This window comes from Drosophila innubila, assembly GCF_004354385.1.
Source record: "Drosophila innubila isolate TH190305 chromosome 2L unlocalized genomic scaffold, UK_Dinn_1.0 4_B_2L, whole genome shotgun sequence".
Classification (NCBI taxonomy): Eukaryota; Metazoa; Arthropoda; class Insecta; order Diptera; family Drosophilidae; genus Drosophila; species Drosophila innubila.
In genome coordinates, this window is record NW_022995372.1 from 29236126 (window position 1) to 29260443 (window position 24318).

The 24318-nt window shown below is 35.9% G+C and overlaps 1 protein-coding gene across 1 annotated transcript; it reads right to left on the bottom strand.

Moving 5' to 3' along the window:
- Positions 1 to 2336: 2336 nt before the first annotated feature.
- Positions 2337 to 2911, bottom strand: LOC117781308. Its single transcript, XM_034618058.1, has 2 exons — positions 2531 to 2911; positions 2337 to 2459 (listed from the first exon to the last, which is right to left on the bottom strand). Exons 1-2 carry the CDS (start codon positions 2909 to 2911, stop codon positions 2337 to 2339), a joined length of 504 nt encoding a protein of 167 aa, XP_034473949.1.
- Between the last annotated feature and the right edge of the window lie 21407 nt (positions 2912 to 24318).

Here is a 24318-nt window from a genome sequence, read left to right on the forward strand (position 1 = left end):
CGTACTACCGTCCGAAGTTATAATACAGAGACAGACCACCAAAATTTTGCCACAACATATCTAGTTGTAGGTTCACTTTACCCGATCATCATTGCGCTGAAGCATTAAATTATAATCCATGAAGCTTCGATTGCGAAGATGCGTCACGAACATTTTTAATCATAATTTTACTAAACGAAAGAAATTAGGCAAACAACAATTAGTAACGAAACAATGGACCACTGGTAATAACATTCAAGGTCGGATTCAAAATGGCCACCTCCAGCGGCGATGTTCAGGTCCAAACGTGATACAAAATTTTCGGCGATCGGTTGTAGGTCCGGACGCCAATTGGCCTCGGATTTCGCTTCACCCGCTTTCTAATGATCCTTCGATTTGCAGAAGTGTTGACGGTACTTTTTTATGTCCTCGGACGATCGCCATTATGGCTGCTTATTGAAACGGCGCGTCGCAGCGGATGGCCTGAAACACAGTCTGCTTAAGCACAACGAGCAAACAAACAATTTCATGTTCACGTTTTTCTACACGAAAAAGTTCTAAAATTGCACCACGTTTACTAGAAATTATAAAACCACAGCAAAATTAAAGAACAATAACTCAAAAAATTTTGCCACTAGTATAAAAAAAGCATAAAGAATAAGATAAAATTACATTTACAGAAATCTAGTACACTGTATAGTTTAGATCTTCAAAAAGTCCTTAGCTACATGCCAGCCAAAAAAACTTATCGATAGCAATACAAAAGCTGGTTGTAATCTACCATAAAGTAAAGAAGTTCCAATGAAATACACAACCAGAACAGAGCAGACATGGCAACAGATGAGATTAAAATGAGCTGTATAGGAATTGAATACACCTGTATATGTTTTAATCAGCATCTGATGAAAATATAATGCTCATGTAATTTCAATTGGACAAACCATATTTTATAATAATTTGAATGATTGAAATGAAGATTCAAAACGATTTCCAAGTACTTAAAACAGGTGTGCGCAGCCTATGCTACCGAGGCCAGCACGAAATCATCTCTCAGAGGAGGCAAGAGGGACAAATTGTTTTTCGTACACTGCAACAAAAAACTATGACTATTGAAAAAATGACATCGTAAAACAAATGGAACTATTCATTTTATATTGTGTGATACTCAAACAAGCATACAAACAAACATTAAGATTCAGACACAATATTTATTTCATACAAGGGCGTAGGCAGGGGGTGCAGGATACTCATGGCTCACAAACTTTTAACTTCCTAAATCCACTCAGGGCCGGTTTTCAATGTTTCGTAACATTTTATTAAAGACATTTCAAATTTCACATTAATTTCTATAAATTTTACGTCAAAATATATCTGATATAGTTATCAAACCTCTTCCCTAGACATTGAAAAACCGGCCATCAGAGGTGTTTAGCTTCACATCAGATAACAAAAAAATTTCAAACTTTGTGCTTGAAAGGTTTTAAGTAAATATTTCATAAAAGATACAGAAATACACTTTTAATTATTGAAGTATTTGAAAAAAAAATTTTTAATTTGCTATACAGGTGTGTTCCCGAAATCTCTAGGGATTTTGAAATCAACCTTACGAAATGTTGGTGTTCCTAAAATGAATATGCATATTTTTGCATTCTCAATTTAAAAAACTTTAATTTATAACTAATTTAATATTTTTTATCTCAAATTTTAGACAAAAAGCAATGGTTTTTTTTCAGGAGCACCAACAATTGCTATTCGGTTCTTTATCGCTCTTATAAATTTGTAGAGCACACCTGATAGGCATTTTTATTTTATTTGAAAATCAATTTTATTTTATCCAATAATTTTGGTGCATAGAATATTGCTTTTTCTATGCTTTTTTATAGAAAATTTTGTAGAATATGCCTGAATGCTCTTTTAAGATTAAGTCTTAACTTATATAGTTTTCCAAAAGTGCACGACTTCTAAGAACTAAGGATGGTTGAAATTTGAAATAGTGTTATGGCAGTCGACTTGAGTGACTTCGAAGTACATATTGTATATCAAAATATTAAATCACTAACATTTTGTAAACTACGAAATTTTCAAAGTATTAAAATCATTTCAAAATCTCTAGAGATATTTGGTGTGGATATACAATGAAAAATTTTTTTTGCGCCCCCGGTTTTGTGCGAATGCTGTTGAGTGAAAATACTTGTTGGGGTATCTAAAATAAAAAAGATACTTTTGCCCTTGATGCTTAACTTTCAGAATTGCTAAGCACTTTTATTAACTCTGTTTAGATCAAAATGGCTTACAATTTTATATTAAATTTAGAAATTATCGCCTTGGAGGCTAGGGAGTTATGTGCCCTGAGAAAATCATGTGGGCCACTGATTCGACTTGTACAAAAACTCGAACTTTATAAAGAAGCTGCAGTCGGGTAGAAAATCGGGAAGATAACGATCATCCACGTAGCCACGATGAAGGCTATAATTAAAGTGCTAGTAAAAAATAAAAAACAAAACAAAACAGATCAGTTGAGAAAGACTGCAGCTATCAAAAGTATACTCACTGCTTTAAGGGGACAAGAAGGGACCACATTGAGATATGATATGTAATTGTTGTAAATCTGTCGAACAAACTTGCTTCGATAGTCGTTGGTAAAAAACGAACATACATCCAGTTTTTTGTCGAAAAGGCGTACTCGTGGAAAGTTTGGCCGTGCTATATCCATCGAGGTAAATAATTTAATATCATTTAGTGATCTACTGAATACCAAATGCCCAGACAGATAGCTTCGATTTGCGTCCTGCTCAACAAAGGAGCTCTGGGAAATGATTAGCTTACGATCCTCGGGCACAAAATTAAACTGATCCACAAGTATCATATATTCGGCCAGCGCGCAGCTGATGGTTAACAGAAGGGAAAAGAAGCAATGCCGTAACAGTTCCATTCCGCATTAATCCGTACCGTCTGTCAGCTGAGCACCAAAAAATCACTACTGAGCCAAAATTATTTAATGGGGTCAATTTATTGCCCTTGGATCGAACCAGCTAATCGCTTTATAAATGGTTACTTCTAATTTAATCACAATTCAATAATTATTGTGTTACAAATATAATTGTTCAAAATGTGACCAAATTTTACAGTAGTATAGCCTACAAGGAGGTCAAGTTTGTTTTAAATGTTTTTCACGCATCAGCAATTCTATGAAAACACCTAGCATACAAGGGCGTCGCAGGATGAAAATTAGGGGAAAGAAAAATTTTGTAGTACAGGAAGGAGGTGTGGCAGACCCTCCAAAGTATATATTCTTCATCAGCAACAAAGCCGAGTCGATATACTTATGTTCGCCTGTTCGTAGTTTGCAAAAATCCGAGACTGTTAATAAAACTTGGTTGTGATATTAAAATACTGACAAGTGTCTGCCTATGTCTTATACATCCTAAACAAATGTTGTTCAAATTGACCCAATACATCATATAGCTGCCATACGTAAAGAAAAACTTCTTTGTTCATCTGGGCTCAACTACATTACCGCGATCTAATCGAGCCGTGGCGGAGTTCCCTTGGGGATAAAAAAACTTTCCATATTTACATTCTATAATATCATTATTTAACTGGCATAATTTAATTTAATTTTCCAAGTGAAGGCATGTTTCTAAATCACTTCAAATAAAATTTACAAAACATTACTCAAACTGCAGTCGTTTATTTATATGGCTTATAGCAAGATGCATTTTTGCCGTCCTCGAAATATTTTTGAATTTTAAATGAAGCCTCATTGTAATAATTCCAAGCAAACCCCTCAATTCACACCGGACAGGTGTGCTAATATGCCCAGCCGAAACTCCACCATAGATTTTAATGTTTAATAATTTATTGGAATCTTAAATAATCCAATTATGTAAATACAGGAAGGAGAAAAACATTATTTATTTTTTTTATTTAAAAATGTATATAAGCTTGTGAAAGTATGCTCTTTAAGATCGGCTGATTGATTTTCTAGTAATGTTGAATAACGCACGCTCACCTCTGAAGATAAGCTTTAAAATGATAGATATTACAAATATAAAAAGGTTGATTACAGAGAAATTTGTTAAGTGGTGGAACATTTTGATTATATTATTGCAATGATTTTGATAAGTTTGAGCAGTAATAGCATCTTTTTAAGTACATTATTTTCACAAAGGCCGCTACCTTCGGACCGTGCAGACGTGTTTCTTTAAAGCGCTCCGAATTAATCAAAATTAAATAGTACTCAAGTGCAGTAAAAATCTAAAATTAGGCCAAGAGCCCCATAGTGCGATGCGCACGATCATCCATTTAGTTTTGAAAGTGTAATTAAACAAATATATAAACTTTAAGCAAATCAAATAGAATTTGAATTGAGCAAGTGTTAACTTCAATGAGTCACTACGATACCCGTGCCCAACGTCAGCGCGAGCAAGACGAGCGGCGACTCTCTTTGGCCAAAATAACGCTTACTTTAGCTTTGTCTCAGAAGCAAAACCACCAACGCAACACACAACAGCCGAAAAATCAAAGCAGAACCTCTTAGCCGTAGAAGATGTGAGAGCGCGTTCTTGCTCTCCGATTTTACCAACTACAACCCAAAACCTGGAGCGAAGAGTGTGCCTCTCCATTACCGACTCTCACCGCGGAATCCACTATCACCACCAAACTTGCCCGTACAAGTCGCTGCTGCTAACGCTACGGCAACAACAACGTTAACTGTGTCAACAGTCGTCGTACCATCTTTGCTGACCAAGCGCAAGCTCTTTCAACTACTGCTTCGATTGCAAGCGCAGCGTCAAAAGCAACGGGTCCGGCTAGGCAGACCGGAATGGATCGCTACATTCAAATAAAGCGAAAACTTAGCCCACAAAAAACACGGGAAAATAAATCAAAAATTAACCGCGGTAACTCAAACCAAACTGCTGGGGACCCAGTAAACACCATCAATAGATTTGCACCGCTGGCTGATACTGTCAACGACCAGCCTACCGAAGCTGGAAATGGACCAAAAAAACCAAAGCCCCCACCAATATTCATTCGAGAAAAGATATCCAACGCATTGGTGAACAAGATCGTTGACCTAGTTGGAAACAACAATTTTCATGTCGTTCCTTTAATTAAAGGGAACATTCACGAAATCAAGCTTCAATCAAAAGACGAGGAGCATTTCCGTAAAATCTCCAAGTATCTAAATGAAGCTAAGAAAAACTTCTACACTTATCAACTAAAAAGCAGCAAGGGCCTGCAGGTTGTACTTAAAGGTATTGAACCGGATGTAACCCCTTCCGAGGTCGCAAGTGCGTTAAAAGAGAAGGGCTTTCTCGCTAAGAGAGTTACAAATATTTTAAACAAAAGCAAAATACCGCAACCTCTCTTCAAAGTTGAGCTGGAGCCAGATAGTAAAGCTCCAAAGAAAAATGAAGTGCACCCGATCTACAAACTACAGCTCCTGCTGCATCGCCGGATCACTGTTGAGGAACCACACAAACGGAATGGTCCAGTTCAATGCTCAAACTGCCAGGAATATGGGCATACCAGGACGTACTGCATGGCCCCGATTCCTGCCAAGTCAACAAGAATGACCCTAGTACAAAAAAGTGCGGAAACTGCGGTGGAAATCACACAGCTAATTACAGAGGCTGTCCAGTGTACAAGGAACTAAGAAGCCGCATCCAACGTGTACCAACAGCACGCCATCCGCACCTGCCAGGTGCAACTATAGCTTCCCAAACTACACCTGACGTCTTCTTCGCCAAAGCAGCCAGGTCCTCATTTGGTCCCAAACACTGTCAACGGCATATCTTTCGCCAATGTTTTAAAATCTGGCCTTCAAAATCAGCTCCTCAGCAGTGCCCCCAAGGGTAATACAAGAAGATTCGAGTATGGATAACGCGCAGCAGCCCATGCAGCAGTCACAAAGCCCTATTGAAACGATGATTTTCACCCTACAACAAAGTATGATGGAGTTCATGTCGTTTATGAGATCAACTATGCAAAATCTTATGCAAAATCAAAACACCTTGATACAGATGCTTGCATCTCAACAATCCAAATAATCAATGGCGCCTCTACGAATATCTCTGTGGAACGCCAACGGTGTTTCACGGCATAAACTTGAACTTACCCAATTCCTATACGACAATCACATTGATGTAATGCTGCTTCTGAGACGCACCTTACTAACAAATATAACTTTCAAATACGTGGATACATATTCTACGGCACAGATCATCCGGATGGAAAAGCACACGGCGGAACCGGTATTCTAATAAGAAACCGCATCAAACACGAATTCCACAAAAGGTTTGCGGCAAACTATCTACAAGCCACATCTATAATTGTACAATCGGACATCAGCAATCTTACTATTGCCGCTGTATATTGTCCTCCCCGCTTTACAATCTCTGAAGATCAATTCATGCAATTCTACAATTCACTGGGACAGCGATTTATAGCAGCAGGAGACTATAATGCGAAACACCCGCACTGGGGCTCTCGCCTTGTGACCGCAAAAGGAAGGCAGCTATACAACGCAATCATAAAGCCAAGCAACAAACTCAACTATGTTTCCCCGGGTAGTCCTACATACTGGCCAGCAGACCCCAACAAACAACCAGACTTAATAGATTTTGCTGTGACAAAAAACATCCCACGCAATCTGATAAGCGCCGTAGCACTTTCGGATCTTTCATCCGACCACTCCCCCGTGTTATTAAATCTACTCCAATCCCCGGAATATGTGGAATATTCTAATAGACTCACAACACACAGAACCAACTGGCTCAAGTACAAGAAATACGTTAGCTCTCACCTCGATCTTGCTCCGCAGTTCAACATCGAAGCGGACATCGACTGCTCTGCGGACTTATTAGAATCAGTACTTGTTGCAGCAGCTAAGATCTCTACTCCACAACGCGCGCATGTGCAGACGAATAAACGTAAAACTAATCTTCAAATAGAACAACTTGTTCTGGAAAAGCGACGATTGCGACGTGAGTGGCAGTCTCACCGGTCGCCATCTACAAAACAACGCTTTAAAGATGCTTCACGCAGACTCAGCAAAGCTCTTAAGCATGAAGAAGCAGATGCCCAACGCCGCTACATAGAGCAATTATCACCAACCAGTACCAAGCATCCTTTGTGGAGGGCTCACCCTACGCTAAGTGCGCCGATCGAAACAGTAACGCCTATAAGAAACTCCTCAGGCTGCTGGGCCCGTAGCGACAAAGACAGAGCTAACACATTTGCTGCTCACCTACGTCATGTATTCCAACCAAATCCCGCAACAAATTCGTTTTTACTATCATCCTGTGTATCTGATAGTCCTGGCGAACCTGAACCACCTGAATTTCGTCCAAATGAAATTGTAAAAGTCATAAAAGAACAGATGAAACCAAAGAAAGCTCCAGGCTGCGATCTAATAACTCAAAAATGATCATTGAACTTCCAAACTGTGCTATTTCCTCATCTGTAAACTTTTCAACGCGATTACAACCATCGGCTACTTCCCAAAAAAATGGAAGAAATCGGTCATTATAATGATTCCCAAACCAGGAAAAGACCATACAATACCATCATCGTACAGACCAATTAGCCTACTACCGTGCTTGTCTAAGCTTTTTGAAAAATGCCTCTTGACGCGCATAATTCCTCATCTCAGAACACACAACACAATCCCAACACATCAATTTGGCTTCCGAGAAAAGCATGGAACTATCGAGCAAGTTAACCGAATAACATCAGAAATACGTACAGCATACGAACATCGGGAATACTGCAGCGCAATATTCCTCGACGTCTCCCAGGCCTTCGATCGAGTGTGGCTTGAAGGTCTCATGCATAAAATCAAATCGACGCTCCCAGTGTACACTCATAGGCTTCTCGAGTCGTACCTCTACAATAGAGTCTTCGCAGTGAGATGCAACACCACTACATCCGATGATCATATTATAGAAGCTGGAGTTCCCAGGAAGTGTATTGGGACCAACACTATACGTAATTTACACAGCGGACATCCCCATAAACGAGCGGCTAACAACATCTACGTTTGCCGACGACACCGCAATTTTTAGTCGTTCCAGATGCCCTATTGAAGCATCAGCACGTCTAGCTGAACATTTGGCGTTAGTAGAGAAATGGCTAGCCGACTGGCGTATTAAAATAAATAAACAAAAGTGTAAACATATCACGTTTACTCTCAACATGCAAACATGTCCTCCGTTAGCACTGTCTAATACACAACTCCCACAAGCCAAAGAAGTAACGTACCTTGGCGTTCATCTTGATAGGCGGCTCACCTGGCGTCGGCACCTTGAAGCAAAAAAAACGCAGATTAAACTGAAAGCCAACAACCTCTATTGGCTTTTGAATCCCCGATCTCCTCTCAGCTTAGACTACAAGGTTCTACTCTACAATTCCACCATAAAACCAGTGTGGACCTACGGCTCGCAGCTTTGGGGAAACGCGTGCAGTAGCAATATTGATGTCATTCAACGAGCACAATCAAAATCCTGAGGACTATCACTGGGGCACCATGGTATGTTCGAAACGAGAACATTCATAGAGATTTGAACGTTATATACGTCAAAGATGAGATAGCAAGACAAAAGGCGAGCTACAACATTAAACTATCTTCACACCCAAATCCTCTTGCTCAACGGTTAACTCGGGTTTGCAGTCGAACCCGCCTTAAACGAAACGACCTTCCAGCCCAGCAATAAACCCTTGGGGCACCGTAGATCATATTAAGTCAACATGACTGTTAGTTAAGCTTTAAATATAAGATTTGATAAACTTATTGTAAGTCTCCTTGAGAAGATTCAATAAATAAAGGCAAAGTAATAAAAAAAAAAAAAAAAAAAAAAAGTACATTATTTTAAATTTTCGCTTTTGGAATACAATGCACAACAATTTTCTATATAATTTCTTTATTTTTAAGGCCACCATGACATGAAAATAAATAATGGTGAAGTTAGTTGTGTAAAAATATAAATGAAAATAAACACGAAAATTGGCATTGACACTGCGCACAGTGCACAATGCCAATTTCGTGTTAATCTTTGTCATATTATATTTTTATTTAAAATTTTTATATTAAACTTTATTTTGTTCGTCAAAATGATATCGAAATTTTGGGGCTAAAATATGCTTTCGTCACTAGACTTTTACCTTGTTTTGAGGTTTTTTTTTGTGTGATATATTTAAAGCTGAGTTTCTTTTTTTGTTTTGCAAATATTGCCCTTGACTTTTATACAGCAGCTTAAACTAGCATTAATCAAATATAATACAAATCAAAAACTATAAAGTTATAGTGAAAAATGCAATACATTAAATTTGGGTTGAGCCCATGCCATAGAGACCAAAGTTATTCGTAATCAAAATAAAACTATTTTGTATACCCGTTACTTAAAAGTAAGTAAAGGTACATTGTGTCGTTGGAATGTAACAGGAGAAGGAGGAATCTCCGACCCTATAATGTATACATATTTACCATCAACATCCAAATTGATATAACCATGTCCGTTTTCCGTCCGCCCGTGTTATTGCCACATCCCTTTCGCACTCTCAATTCACGAAAACCACCACACCTACAGTTTTTAAGGTATACAGTCTTTTTTTAGACCCCGTACTTAAAAAAGTACAGGGTTTATTGGGTTTGTTTTAACGAATATGTGCGTAACAGGCAGAAGGAGGCGTGGCAGACCCTATAAAGTATATATATTCTTGATCAGCATCAACAGCCGAGTCGATATAGCAATGTCCGTCTGTATGAGCGCCTAGATCTCAGAGACTATAAGAGATAGAGACACCAAATTTGGTATGTAGGTTCCTCTATATTGCAAGCAGATCAGGTTTGTTTCAAAATTCGGCCACGCCCCCTTTATCGCCCACAAATCGGAAAAAAATTTCATATCCATATTATAAGAACAATTTAAAAGCTAGTAACACCAAATTTGGTTATAGATTCCTCTATCTTGCAGGCAGGTCAAGTTTGTTTCTTTTTTTAATCGGACCACTATATCATATAGCGCCCATAGGAACAATCGGTCGAAAATCAAGTTTTAGTATGAAAAACTTTTTTGTTTTATGAGATATCTAAAGCAAACTGATACAATAAGCATATGACTTGGTTTTATATATCCTGTTCAAAGTTGGTTCAAATCGGACCACTATATTATATAGCTGTCATAGGACCGATCGGGTAAAAATCAAATCTTAGTATGAACAACTTTTTTGTTTTTTGAGATATCGTAACCAAACTGATAGAATATACATTTAAGTTAGTCTTATACATTCTTACCGAAGTTGGTTCAAGTCGGTCCACTATATCATATAGTTGTCATAGGACCGATCGGGTGAAAATTAAGTGTTAGTTTCAAAACTTTTTTGTTTTATGAGATATCGTAAGTAAATATAAATAAAACTTGTTTTATATATCCTGTCCAAAGTTTTTTAAATCGGACTACTATATCATATAGCTATCATAGGACCGATCGGGCGAAAATCAAGTCTTAGTATGAAAAACATTTTTGTTTAATGAGATATCGTAACCAAACTGATTAAATATGCAAAACAATTGGTTTTATGTATCCTGTCCAAAGTTGGTTCAAATCGGATCACTATATCATATAGCTGTCATATGACTGATTGGGCGAAAATCAAGTCTTAGTATTAAAATCTTTTATGTTTTATGAGACGTTTTAACCAATATGATAGAATATGCATTTAAGTTAACTAAATATATTTAATTTTTCCATTATTAGTTTTGCCATAGTAAGTTCAGGGTCTCCGACAGTATGCTTGACTGCAGCACCGCCTATTGTTATATTGTATAATATTTTATCATATTACTATACGTTACTTAAAAAAATAAGTAAAAGGGTATATTGTGTTCGTTGGAATGTAACAGGGAGAAGAAGGCATCTCCGACCCCATAAAGTATATATATTCTTGATCAACAGCCGAGCCGATACAGCCATGTGTGTCTGTCCGTCTGTCCGTCCGTGTGAGCGCCTAGATCTCAGAGACTATAAGAGATAGAGATACCAAATTTGGCACACAGATTTTTATATACCCCACGCAGTTTGTGTTAAATTTATGTCACGCCCCCTTCCTCCATCGCAAATCGCGAAAAACTGTCCTTTCGTGTGTTTAAACAAAGGATCTCAGAGACTATAAGAGATAGTAACCAAATTTGGCACACAGATTTCTATAAGCCCCTTGCAGATCAAGTTTGTTTCAAATTTGAGCCATGCCCCCGCAAATCGCGAAAAGCCATCACACCCAAAATTCTTAAGATAATACGTTTTTTTTTTGTAATAACCGTTATCTATTACTATTATTTATTATCCCACTGAATTGTTCGTAAGGCAATACAAGCTCCCTAGAGTATGCAATAGATTTTATATTGGACCATATTAGAATGCTTCAAATTCTCAACTGGTTCTGACGACGCAAATATGACATTCGACTTAAATCGCTAGTCAAGACATCTCAAATGGTACTGATGATAGGGACTGGCCTCTCTTGTATCAGCTGTACCATGCCATGCTCCACTCTTTTATGCAAGTGTTGTGTGTTGTTGGTTGTATCATGTGGCCTGTTACTCAGTAGAGGGGTCGCTAACCAAAGAGATTTAAAAGTTGGCCTAATATCTTATGTATTAGGTTTCACCTAAGTAACAACAGCAACACAATATGGCACTCAAACCTTTTTTCATTCTTGCGCCTTAGAATTCTCAACTGATTCTAGCGACGCAAAGATGACATTAAGTTTAAATGGCTGGTCCATGATGAAATAACATAAGGTGGTCCTGTCGGCATTATACATCCACTTAGTATGAATAAGAGCAAGTGAAACATAGTAAACTGAGTGTCGTATTAAGTGTGAGTGAGGCGGCAATGTGATTGTTGATTAACCCTTAGCATGTCCGTAGGGTTTGAATATGCCATTTATAATAAAAAGACGAGACATTTTTTTAAAGTTTGATTTGTAATGATTTTGAATTACCAATTAAGCGCTGATTTTGGTTCTTAATACAAATTCTTTTGTTTAAGTACTTAACTCTAAAATATATTCTTATATTAAAATAAAAAGAAATTACAAATTTATCAAGCTCTACATTTTGTGCTGCGATTACTAACTTTTCTTTTAAATTGTTTGTTATTTTAAAATTTTGTTTCGTATAGTGCGAGAAAATTTTTTTTTAGCTCTTTGAGCTTATTTTTAAATTGTTATGACGGTTTAATAAGGCCGCCGTGAGACACCTCATCTACATAGGTGAATGTCGAACTTTGTTTGCAGCAGTCACTCAAACTTAGCCTTTTAATGACATAGCCGGCGACATACTCTATGGCATCCTCCGTCAACTCGTCCATTTCGATGCCTGCAGGTATGTTGTTAGCTATGCTTTGCTCGTCATCTTCAGGCTCATCATCTTCAGGCTTATTTTCCTTATTTTCTAAATTTTTAGAGCTTAAGTCTAAATTAAGTTGTCTTCTTCCACATTTATATTGTTCCTCAACAATTCTGTATTCTTGGCTGGATAAAATATAAGACTTATTAGTAAATAATAAAATTAAAAGAAACACATAAAAGACAAAACACAAAAGACACCACATAACTACCTACATTCTCGATTTACACTTTGCTGAAACATATAGCTAAACATTTAACAATTCTAATTAATAAAATGAATTATTTTGTAATTCATTCTTCTAAATTTGACATACCTATTAAATATTTTCTTAACCTATACTTAAACTGTAGTGGAGTTGGATGGTCAAACTGTCCACCCCTCGATCGCATAAGCGCCAAAATATTCCATGTTGTATTTATCTTTTAAATGTATGTACAATGCATCCAGGGATGCATTGTTGACGAGAATCCTTTTGAAATGGCAGCTTTTGGAATTTGCCAAAATTTCTGAACTCATTATTTTCGTCATTTTTCCAAAACATCTCTTTGGAATTGGAGTTGCTTCCCATCCCAATGATTAAGTGTCTGTTGGACTGTCGTTTTGGTCAACTTTTTCCATTTAATGTTAATTAAATGTGGTGTATCTGAAAAAACGAAAATTTTTAAATGTTCGTCTGTTGGACGGCTAAACCAGGTTCTTGCTAAAAAAAAAAATTACAAAATATTAAAGATTATTTTTAATTTTAATGCTTGTGACAAACTTACATTCTGATACACCAAGCTCTGACCATAGTCTTTGGTTTCCAGAACCCAAATCGGATACAATAGCTACTAATGGATACCCTTTTGTGTGTAGCTTCCTTATTATGTTGTTTAGGGTATCTGCGTCCATTCGGGTGCTGAAGTCAAAAAAAATTGGCTGCTTCCACGATTTTTTGAGACCACGAACAGTAGCCAGTTGCACATAGTTGCTGGGCTCGTATATGACATATTACACTTCGGTACATGAAAAAGACTCACTCCCGTCACAACTTTGCAGAAAAATTTGCAATATTTCATATTAATATGTGCACGCTTGAGGGTTAATGAACAAAAAAAAAAAATTCGTCCGCACACAACCTTTCTCTTCAACAAGCAAACGTGCACTGAAATAAGTGGTTACTTCGTAAAACTTCGGCTCGCGACGGAACCACCTTATGTTATTTCATCATGGACTGGTCCACTAGTAGAAACGGTACTGAGGAAAATGGAAAATTAACATCTGTTGAAACCTTGCTCCTTGCATTTATGCAAGTGTTGTTGTTGTTTGCCTAATTTATCTCATACAATATTTTGTAAACCAAAAGAGTTTGAAATGATTTAAACTATGCAGAATTTTGTTATTTTTAGACCCCGTATCTAAAAAAAAGCACAGGGGTCTATTGGGTTTGTTTTAACGAATATGTGCGTAACAGTCAGAAGGAGGCGCGGCAGACCCTATAAAGTATATATATTCTTGTTCAGCATCAATAGCCAAGTCGATATAGCAACGTCCGTCTGTCTGTCTGTCTGTTTGTCTGTCTGTCTGTCCGTCCGTCTGTATGAACAACTAGATCTCAGAGACTATAAGAGCTAGAGACACCAAACTTGGTATGTAGGTTCCTCTATATTGCAAGCAGATCAAGTTTATTTTAAAATTCGGCCACACCCCCTTTATCGCCCACAAATCGAAAAAAAAATTTCATATTCAAATTATAAGAACAATTTAAAAGCTAGTGACACCAAATTTGGTATGTAGATTCCCCTATATTGCAGGCAGGTCATGTTTGTTTCTTTTTTTTAATCGGACCACTATATCACATAGCTGTCATAGGACCGATCGGATGAAAATCAAGTCTTAGTATGAAAAACTTTTTTGTTTTATGAGATATCGTAACCAAACTAATAGAATATGCATTAAACTTGGTTTTAAATATCCTGTCTATGGATTAAACTTGGTTTTAAATATCCTGTCCAAAGTAGGTTCGAATCGGGCCACTATATCATATAGCTGTCATAGGACCGATCGGGTGAAAATCAAGTCTTAGTATGAAAAGCTTTGTTGTTTTATAGGATATCGTAATAAAACTAATAGAATATGCATTAAACTTGGTTTTAAATATCCTGTCTAAAGTTGGTTCGAATCGGACCACTATATCATATAGCGCCCATAGGAACAATCGGTCGAAAATCAAGTTTTAGTATAAAAAACTTTTTTGTTTTATGATATATCGTAATCAAACTAATACAATAAGCATATAACTTGGTTTTATATATCCTGTTCAAAGTTGGTTCAAATCAGATCACTATATCATAAAGCTGTCATAGGACCGATCAGGGCGAAAATCAAGTTTTAGTATGAAAATCTTTTATGTATTATGAGACATCGTAACCAATCTGATAGAATAAACATTTAAGTTAACTAAATATTTTTTAATTTTTTCCATTATTAGTTTTTGCCATTGTAAGTACGGGGTCCCCGACAGTCGAGTATGCTCGACTGTAGCACCGGCCCACTAGTTTGACCTGAAGCAGTTGCTACTTGATTTAAACCTGAAGCAGTTGCTAATATAAAGCAGGTGTAACCAAAAACCGTTGTTAACCTGAGGAAGTTGAAACAACATTTAATTGCGTAATTTTTTCGTCATTGGTTTTAAGACAATATTTTGAAGACCAGAAAGGTTGGTTTAAATATTGAGCTATGTTAATTTTTTTTACAACCTGTAGCAGTTGCTACACGAATGCTTGGTATAAAATAATTGCAATGACTTATTTGCATCCAACTTGGTTAATGCCAGCATGATCCTTGTACCTAGTACCCATTGGGTAGCAAACTAAAGCGCGCGGCGAGGAGCCAAATTGAACAACAAGACATGCACCAATAGGGGATTCTGGCCATATAATAATAAATTTTAATAATAATAGCTATTTCTAAAAAAATCCTTTTATGTTAAAAAATAATTTCTTTAAAAAAACTTTTATATATATTTAAGTTAAGTAACGGGTATCCTATAGTCGGGATCTCGACTATAACCTTTCCCACTTGTTATATTATATAGTCCTAATTAATAGCATCAAGATCCGTCAAACTTTTAATTTTATACTTTGCCTACTCCCGAATTTCAAAGTGTAGAGCACACTTGCACATTTGGTTATTTATTTAAGACAGGTATCAAGAGACAGATCCTATTGGTGGTATCTCTGTAATCTTTATTTGCCTGTAAATCGTGTAAGGCGTCGAGCGAGTGCATTGGGGTGTGAAGTCAACCTGAAGTTGAATCAGATCGCCAACCTTGGGAACTCCTAAATTCATTTCTATACGCCCATACGCACATACCACCCATTTATATATACATATATAAAATATAAAATTCGAGTATATAACTTCTTTAAGTACTTTTGAACAGAAAGTTTATTAACAAAAAACAAAAACATGAAACAAAATATTTAAATGAATTTTATATAAGAAAATAGTTAATTATTTTCAAATAGTTCGAAAACCGACTCTTTTAATAAAGATTTACATTAAAAAAATGTGCCATTTCGAATGAACTAAAACTAACATTAATAGTAATAAAGAAAAATAGAAAACAAACCAATTTGATATTTACTACACATATAACAATAACAAACACATAACAGAGCACTTAACGCGAATAGTGCCAGCGTTACCATATAGTAACACGCAAAGGCATTTACTAAAATTTTTTTTCAGGCAACATAGATTAACTTTAATATGATATTCTAAGAATAATTTGTTGTCTCTAACCGATCAAAAGTTGATTGAAACAATCTCCTAAAGTTAGCTGATTGAAAAATGCGCATTAACTTGCTTACTATATTCTGCAGTGCAAAAAAACTGCATTTGGCAATTCGTCGCCAGTAAATTTAAATCGTTTAACTAATTTTAGTACTGAATTATATGCAATGCTCACATTATCAAAAAGGTACTTTTAATATTGCAAGTTAGATGCAAAATACATGCAGATAAAATTAAAATGTTTCAATTTTAGAGATTAAGCCATGGAGGCAGCTAAGGACATATGAAAGTGCAAGAAACAAGAAAAATAAATGTAAACTTAATAAAATCAAGCAGGCCCGTCCACCGCGGTGAGGTGTAAAGGGATATGCTCGCTACCCACATTTTCGAAGCCGTTCGATTTAATGACCATAAAGAAATAAAAATTGAATTGACAATGCTAACTTTCAAAATGTTATAATAATCTTTCAAAAAATACCTATTTAGGAGGTAAAAGCCGAGTGACAAAGTCTTTCCATGCCCAAAAACTTCTGATATTGAAATTTATGACGAACAATATTTAGTTATATAAATAAATATAAAACAAAACAAGTGGGAAAGGCTATAGTTGAGATCCCGACCATAGGATACCCGTTACTTATTTCAATATATATAAAAGTACTTAAAAGATTTAGGTGATTGTATTGATATAATAGCTTTATAAATAACTTTGGTTAGCTATTACTCCCGTTCCACTTGTCCGATTTTGCTGCGGTTAAGTGATATTATATATATTATTAATAGATAACGTTAATTACCATAAAACTGGATTATCTTAAAAACTGTGGGTGTGGTGGCTTTTCGCGATTTTAGGGGCGGACGGGGGCTTGGCTTAAATTTGAAACAAGCTTGATCTGCGTGGGGTCTATAGAAATCTACAGTGGGAGCAAAAATGAGTACATGTTCACAAACCCTGTACTTCATCGCCCATAAAATCTAAAATAGTGAAGCAAAACAATCAAATCTTTTTTTCACTCAATAAGTATTTAATTCTTAACAAAATTGTGAAGATATAAACAAAATGTAATAATATTCATTGATCATAAAAAAACAAAAACGTAACCAACTTGCATGTACTCATTTATGCACTTTTCGCATTTCCTTTACTTTCGATCTTTCAATTTGATTTATCAGATAACGGATCAAGATCAACAGTTAGTTTTCTATTCAGTATGCATTCTTCTTACATATTTTTAAATTTGACACATGCTTGTTGGATGCAGAAGCTTATTTAATACCTTAAATTAAAAGACATTGCTCAGTGCTTTAAAAATGAAAAAACTTTCGAACAGCGTTGAAAATAATGTTTTGTGCCTGACTGAACAAGGCTTATCAACTCGTTTGATATCGGAAAAGCTGAAAATAAGTCAGTCTGTGGTGATCCGAGTGCAAAAGCGGCGAGGTGTTGTCCCTCAACAACAAATTAGAGGTCGCCCTAGGCTGCTAACAGACGCAGACGCCCGAATTTTGATGTCGGAAATGCGAAAAGACAAGATGCCAACACCAAAAGACACCTCCGTGGCCATCAGTAAGGGTGTGAGTCGATGGCAATGTAATGGTTTGGGGATGCTTCACTTGGTGGAATGTTGGGCCATTACAGAAAATTGATGGTATTATGAAAAAGGAGGCCTATTTAAGTATTTTGCAAGCCCAACTCCCCGATTTTGTTGAAAAGTGTGCCTATCCTGAGGCCGATATAACATTCCAACAAGATGGAGATCCAAAGCACACGGCGAAAATCGTACAGCAGTAGTTGGGTGAGCAAAATTTTAAATTGATGGAGTGGCCAGCGCAAAGTCCCGACCTCAATCCGATTGAGAATTTGTGGGCAATCGTGAAGAGACGGCTCAAAGTACCGAACAGTGCCATCAAACCAAGGAGAGCTTTGGAAACGTGTGCAGGACGAATGGAGGCAAATTCCCAAAGAAATAATCGAAAACTTGATAGAGAGTATGCCAGGCCGAATGAAAAAAGTCATTAAAAATAATGGCCTTTGGATAAAATATTAAAAAAAAATTATTTTCTATATTTTAGCTAAAAGTGCATAAATGAGTACATGCGAGTTGGTTACGTTTTTGTTTTTTTATGATCAATGAATATTATTACATTTTGTTTATATCTTCACAATTTTGTTAAGAATTAAATACTTATTGAGTGGAAAAAAGATTTGTTCGTTTTGCTTCACTTTTTTAAATTTTATGGGCGATGAAGTGCAAGGTTTGTGAACATGTACTCATTTTTGCTCCCCACTCTATCTCTTTTAGTCTTTGAGATCTTTTTGTTTATACAGACGAACAGACGGTTTTTTGGCGATTTACGGGCGCGGAGGTGGGCGTGGCTTAAATTTTAAACAAAGTTGACCTGCTCCAACGCTTTTGGAGTCTGTGGGTGAAAGTTTGGTATCTGTATCTTTTACGGACGGACGAACAGACAGACAGACGGACAGACACACATGACTATATCGACTCGGCTGTTTATGCTGATAATGAATATATATACTATTTGGGGTCGGAGATGCCTCCTACTCCCTGTTACATACATTCCAATGAACACAATATACCCATTTACTTATTTTTTAAGTAACGGGTATAATAACCTTCTGCGCCATGCGCATAAAGATTGTGCTTCTTATTACACAAAAATTTGTTTTTACGCAGTGCCGAATGTAATTTTTTTTTTTGAATTTTTATATTTTTGTTTTAAATTCAGAACTCATAAATTTTGGAAATCTCGTCACTAGACTTTCACCTCGTAAAGAGGTTTTTTTTTGGAATATATCAGAAATTTTTTAATTTTATATGCTTCTGACATTGATACTTTGAACGAAGGTTTTTAATATGCTTACTCCAAATTTAAAAATCAATTCACAATTACATCAAAGCATGTTCTCGGGCATATTCCTCACGCCGAAGCTTGAGGCATTAAATTTTCGACTGATTGCTCCAATGACAGCTATATGATATAGTCAGGCGATTTGCATAAGACTAACTTTAATGCATATTCTGTCAGATTGAGATATCTCAAAATATAAATCGTTCCTATGGCCTATTTGATATAGTGGTCCGATCCAAAAATAAATACAAACTTGATCTGCGTATAGTATTCAGGAACCTACATACCAAGTTTGAAATCTCTAGCTCTTATGGTTCCTGAAATCGACGCATTCAAAGAGACGGACCGACAGACGGACATGGCTCCACCGATTCGGCTGTTTATCCTGATCAAGAATATATATACTTTGGGGGTCTGTCACGCCCCCTTCTACCTATTACCTACAACCTTCCAAACACATTATACCCGTTTTTGCTAATTTTTAATGGGCTCAGGGGATAAAAATGCAAGCCCACATTTGTAATCTACGGTCAATTCTTAAATGTTTTCATCAAAAAAACCATAGTTCGTTGTTTTTTCTCGCTCCGTAATGAAATTTAAAGTCTGTACATACTTAAATTAGATATATATATATTTTTCGATATGTGGGGAGTTGGAGGACGTGGAAAAACTCTAAAGCAAAATTGATTATCACCAAATTTGGAAGCTCTAACTCTTATGGTTTCTGAGATCCTGGTGTTTAATAGAACAACAATACATTTTCTCTCTTTACTAACCGATCTTGGTGTAAGTGAACAGTGAACAAACTTGATCTAGGTCCTAGGAGTAAAGTCTAACCAACTATAGTGTCTAACTTTAATAGTCTCAGAGATAAAGGTGCTAAAAGTGACAATCTTGAACTGTCTTCTACCCATTTTTGGGTAGCGAGGTTAAAATGATGGAAACCCGGGGCCATAAGGATGTCAACAGAAATGTTAATAGCACCAATGTTGGGGCATTGGCGTAAGCGCTTTGTGCTGTCGTCTACTTTACACCAAATGCTGCACTGTGTCGTCTTGTCCGTAACCCAGACAACATCAACGCCAGAAATGAGCCACGGCCGTGCTGTGCTTTATGGCTGGAACCAAGTGAAGTAAAAACAGTTACCGTAAAACAGACAAAGCAAAGCGTCAGCATCGCCAAAGTAAAGAAAATTATTTATAAAGTAGAACCAACGATAGTGTAAAAAAAAAAGCGAAAATTGGCATTGTGCACTGTGAGCAAAAGGGTGAGCTTCTTTGTACATAAAAATTACTTTTGCACAGTGCCGAATGCCAATTTTCGTTTTTTTTTATTAATTTATATTTTTATTTAAAATTTTAGATTAAACTGAATTTTTTCGTCACAAAATTGGATATCAGAAATTTTGGGGCTAGAAATTGCTTTCGTCACTTGAATTTTACCTCGTGTAGAGGTTTCTTTTGTGGGATATCAGAAATTTTTGCAATTGATTTTGCTTTTGACATTGTAACTTTATCATTAAGGCAGGCAAATAGTAAAATATATAAATTTAGTTGTTCAACGTATTTCATATTTTCTTTAATTATAAAGAAAACTAGGGGCTCCGCCCCTGCTCGCTTTGCTTGCTACAGCCGAGCGTACTCTACTGTCGGAGACACCGTACTTACCATGAAAAAAAAAAGTTTTTCATACTAAGACTTGGATTTCGCCCGATCGGTGCTATGACAGCTATATGATATGGTGGTTCGATTAGAAACAACTTTGGTCAGAATATATAAGTCTAATTTAAATGCATATTCTATTAGTTTGGTTACGATATCTCGAAAACAAAAAGTTTTTCATACCAAGACTTAATATTGGACCGATTGGCTATATGATATAGTGGTCCGATAACAACTAACTTCGGTCAGGATTTTAAACTGACTTAAATGCAAATGCTATCAATTTGGTTAAAATATCTCACTAAACAAACAAGTTTTTCATACTAAAACCTTATTTTGACCCGATCTGTCCTATGACAGCTATATGATATAGTAGTCCGATTTGAACCAACTTTAGTCAAGATATATGAAACCAAGTTAAATGCATATTGTATAAGTTTGGTTGAGATAAAAACCAAAAGTTTTTCGTACTAAAACATGATTTTCGACCGATAGAAAAATGTATTTATTCACTTAACAGGTAATATCTTCCAAACCCTCAACCAAAATTTATGTTTCATATACCAAAAAACGCGAAATTGTACGTTTTACAACATAATAAAATTTAACAAAGCCCAAATCGACAAAAAAACATAAAATGTTACCAATTTAGAATACGCATAAAAGCCCTCGAACATACCTTTCCAATGATATATAGAACATATCTGTAGCTTCTATGGTTTGGAAACTGTTGGAGTTTCAATTTTAGCGGGATTTAGCGTTTTCCCGCTAAACTAGCGGGAAATTGAAAAAGTCGTAAAACAAACATTTCAAGATTTTCAAAGAGGAATAAATCCCCATCATTACATCTTAGCTTTTTTAGCGCTTTGATACAAACAGACACACAGACAAACAAAGATACTAACTTTTCATTTCATTTTGAAAAGTCCACTAAAAATTTCAAATTTATTTATCTTTTGAACCAGTTAACGGATTTGGGTCATCGAGGTATCAATCGACGCGTATTTTTGATAAAAATTTTAAAAAAATAAATAATTTTACCAAAAAGCCCCAACGGCTCCACAAGCTGCGATCATAAAAATATTTCGCCTTCCACTTACACCCCCGTATCTCATGACCCAGGTGAATTAGAAAAAGTTTTAGTATGCCATTTTGTAAGTTAGGACTAAACCTTTCGATCGGTATATAACTCGATCTGATCTGATCGGACAGTCGTAGCAAATTTTCCAACTTAGCTGTATATAGTTAGTCGCCTTTCGCACCCTTCGTGCTGCTTTTGTCACTAACGCGAACTGCCGTCCGCAGTGATATGAACATTTACAATGATTCTATGAATTGAGAATAGACTGAGATTGAGGTTATGCAGTAGAGTGGGTCAATTTTTATAGAGTAAAAAAAGTGCTCAAAGCGGTCTTAAACCTACGGTCTTAAACCTGCGGTCTTAAATCTACGATGGGTCTTAAACCAATTTCGACTCATTTACGTATTTTATATTATGGGTATTTTTAATTATATATGGTAATTTTAATTAGAACTTTTTTATAATTTATATATTCAATTGAATATTGTTCGTCACAAAATTGAATATCAGAAAATTTGGGGCATCTAGATTTTCGAAGAAATAGACACAAATATAAATTTAAATTAAATTATTAAGAAATTGGAGGTTGGAATTTTAACGCACTACCCATGTATTATGCCTATTATAAATTGTAACACAAAAAACCCAATCCATTGCTTTGACCACCATACCATTAATACATACATATTTAATGCAAATTTGAGCAATTTTCATCGATGACTCGACGCCGATTCTAGCCTGAGAATACTAGGCAAAGAGATGGGACCTTGCGGTATACGGTCCTAATTAGGCTTACGAGCTTATGCGAGTATGAGTCACATTACATATGCAAATTGCATCTGATTGGTTTCACATTACTTATAAATTAATAATTCAATAAGAATGCATGCCAATCAAATACATGCAAATAGCTTCTTTGTACGTGGGTAGTTTATACTGAGAAGTAAGACCGCGTACTGGTTTATATGCCCTGAAAAATTTTAAATACTTCTGATCGATATTTATTTATTTATATATTGACTCAGCATCCTACCACTACAAGTCATGCAACTTATAAATTATTGTACTAGTCACAATTTAAATTTCATAACAACATTTTAATCCGATAAGTAAATTAAAAACAAAAACAATAAAATTTAAAAAAATTAATCATTACTTATTCATTTTTTTGAGTAATAATAGCCCTACCAGCCCTTTTCCTTATTTACAAACATGCACAACTAATTACGCCTTACACAGTTCGTTTCTGTGTTTTATGAACGTTTTCTTCTCAGATCTCTCTCTTTCTTGGAATCCTTACTTTCCATTCGAGATTTAACGAATTATAAAAAGTTTATATAATAAAAATAAAAATTATTATTATATGTATTTAAATTTTACAGATATAATCAAGAAATGTAAAGCTTTATAAAATCGGCTATGGCATTCTCGAAAATAATGACAAATGTTTGCTCATCCATAAAAAGAACTAACTAAAGAAAGGTTAATTTTAAAAAATGTTGTAAAAGAACTACAATAGAAAACAAAATTATTTATTTATTTATTGTCAGGCTATATGCAGCCGACATGTAAATTTAATTTAAAATTAAATTTTAAATTTTTTTGTCATATAAATTCCAAATGTATCAAAAAAGGGGGTTTGGTTTGGTTCAGGAGAAAAATTTTCAAATTTGTTGCCTTGGGTAATTTAATACCAATCTATGTGTTCAGATGCTGACAGGGTATCGCAGAGTTGAGTATGTTAATTTTGAGTTACTCTGTGTGGCACATTGACTCGGGAGTTCTCTAATTATAGCTAGTTAGTTGTTGTACCTTATTGGAGACGACGCTCTCGTAGTCTTTACACACACCGGATCAGAACCTATTGACTCGAATCAATAAATTTTACAGTTGGACGAACAGGTGGAGCATGGCGGTAACTTTGGGGGCTACGAGCACAGGCGGGGGGAACGGAGTGCGGGGAAAGCTTTTTTGCAGCACCAGGCTAAATGGGCCTTTATTTATTTTATTTTTACAAGTGTGTATTTGTGTTGGCTATAAATATAAATTTATACATAAGTGTTCGCTCCTCGTTTGAAAGGCGCTTCCTAACACTCCAACATCCCTCTCCGACGAGAGCTTATCCTAGAAAACAGTAGCAGCATGCGTCACCTGACTACAACCCTTTGTCCACAGCTTGTATTTTGTTTATTTAAGCAAAGCAATTTGGCTTTTATTGGACATCAGCAACAACCACAAACGCAGATGGTGTTGCCTTGCAGATTCTCCCAACTTTAATTTAAGTTATCTATGTATCTTTACATCACTCCATTCTATTTGTATGTATATTTATATCAATATGTACATTTATATATATTAATATATATGTTCAACTAACTTTTATCCCACCCTCGCTCGTTAAAAATCACTTAAAATTCCATCATCATAAATTTGTCAAAAATGTTTGTTTGCATTGTGATGCTTAAACGTGTTAAACGCCCCTTCTCTTCCCTAGAATGCTCTTCCCTATTTTACCAACAATTCTTGGTCGATTT

Bases quoted from the DNA above. Each gene is read 5' to 3' on its own strand.
- LOC117781308 (XM_034618058.1), bottom strand. From the start codon at position 2,911: ATGGAACTGTTACGGCATTGCTTCTTTTCCCTTCTGTTAACCATCAGC. The intron at 2,460-2,530 runs GTGAGTATACTT...ATTTTTTACTAG, and splicing joins CTTCTTGTCCCCTTAAAGCA to CACTTTAATTATAGCCTTCA.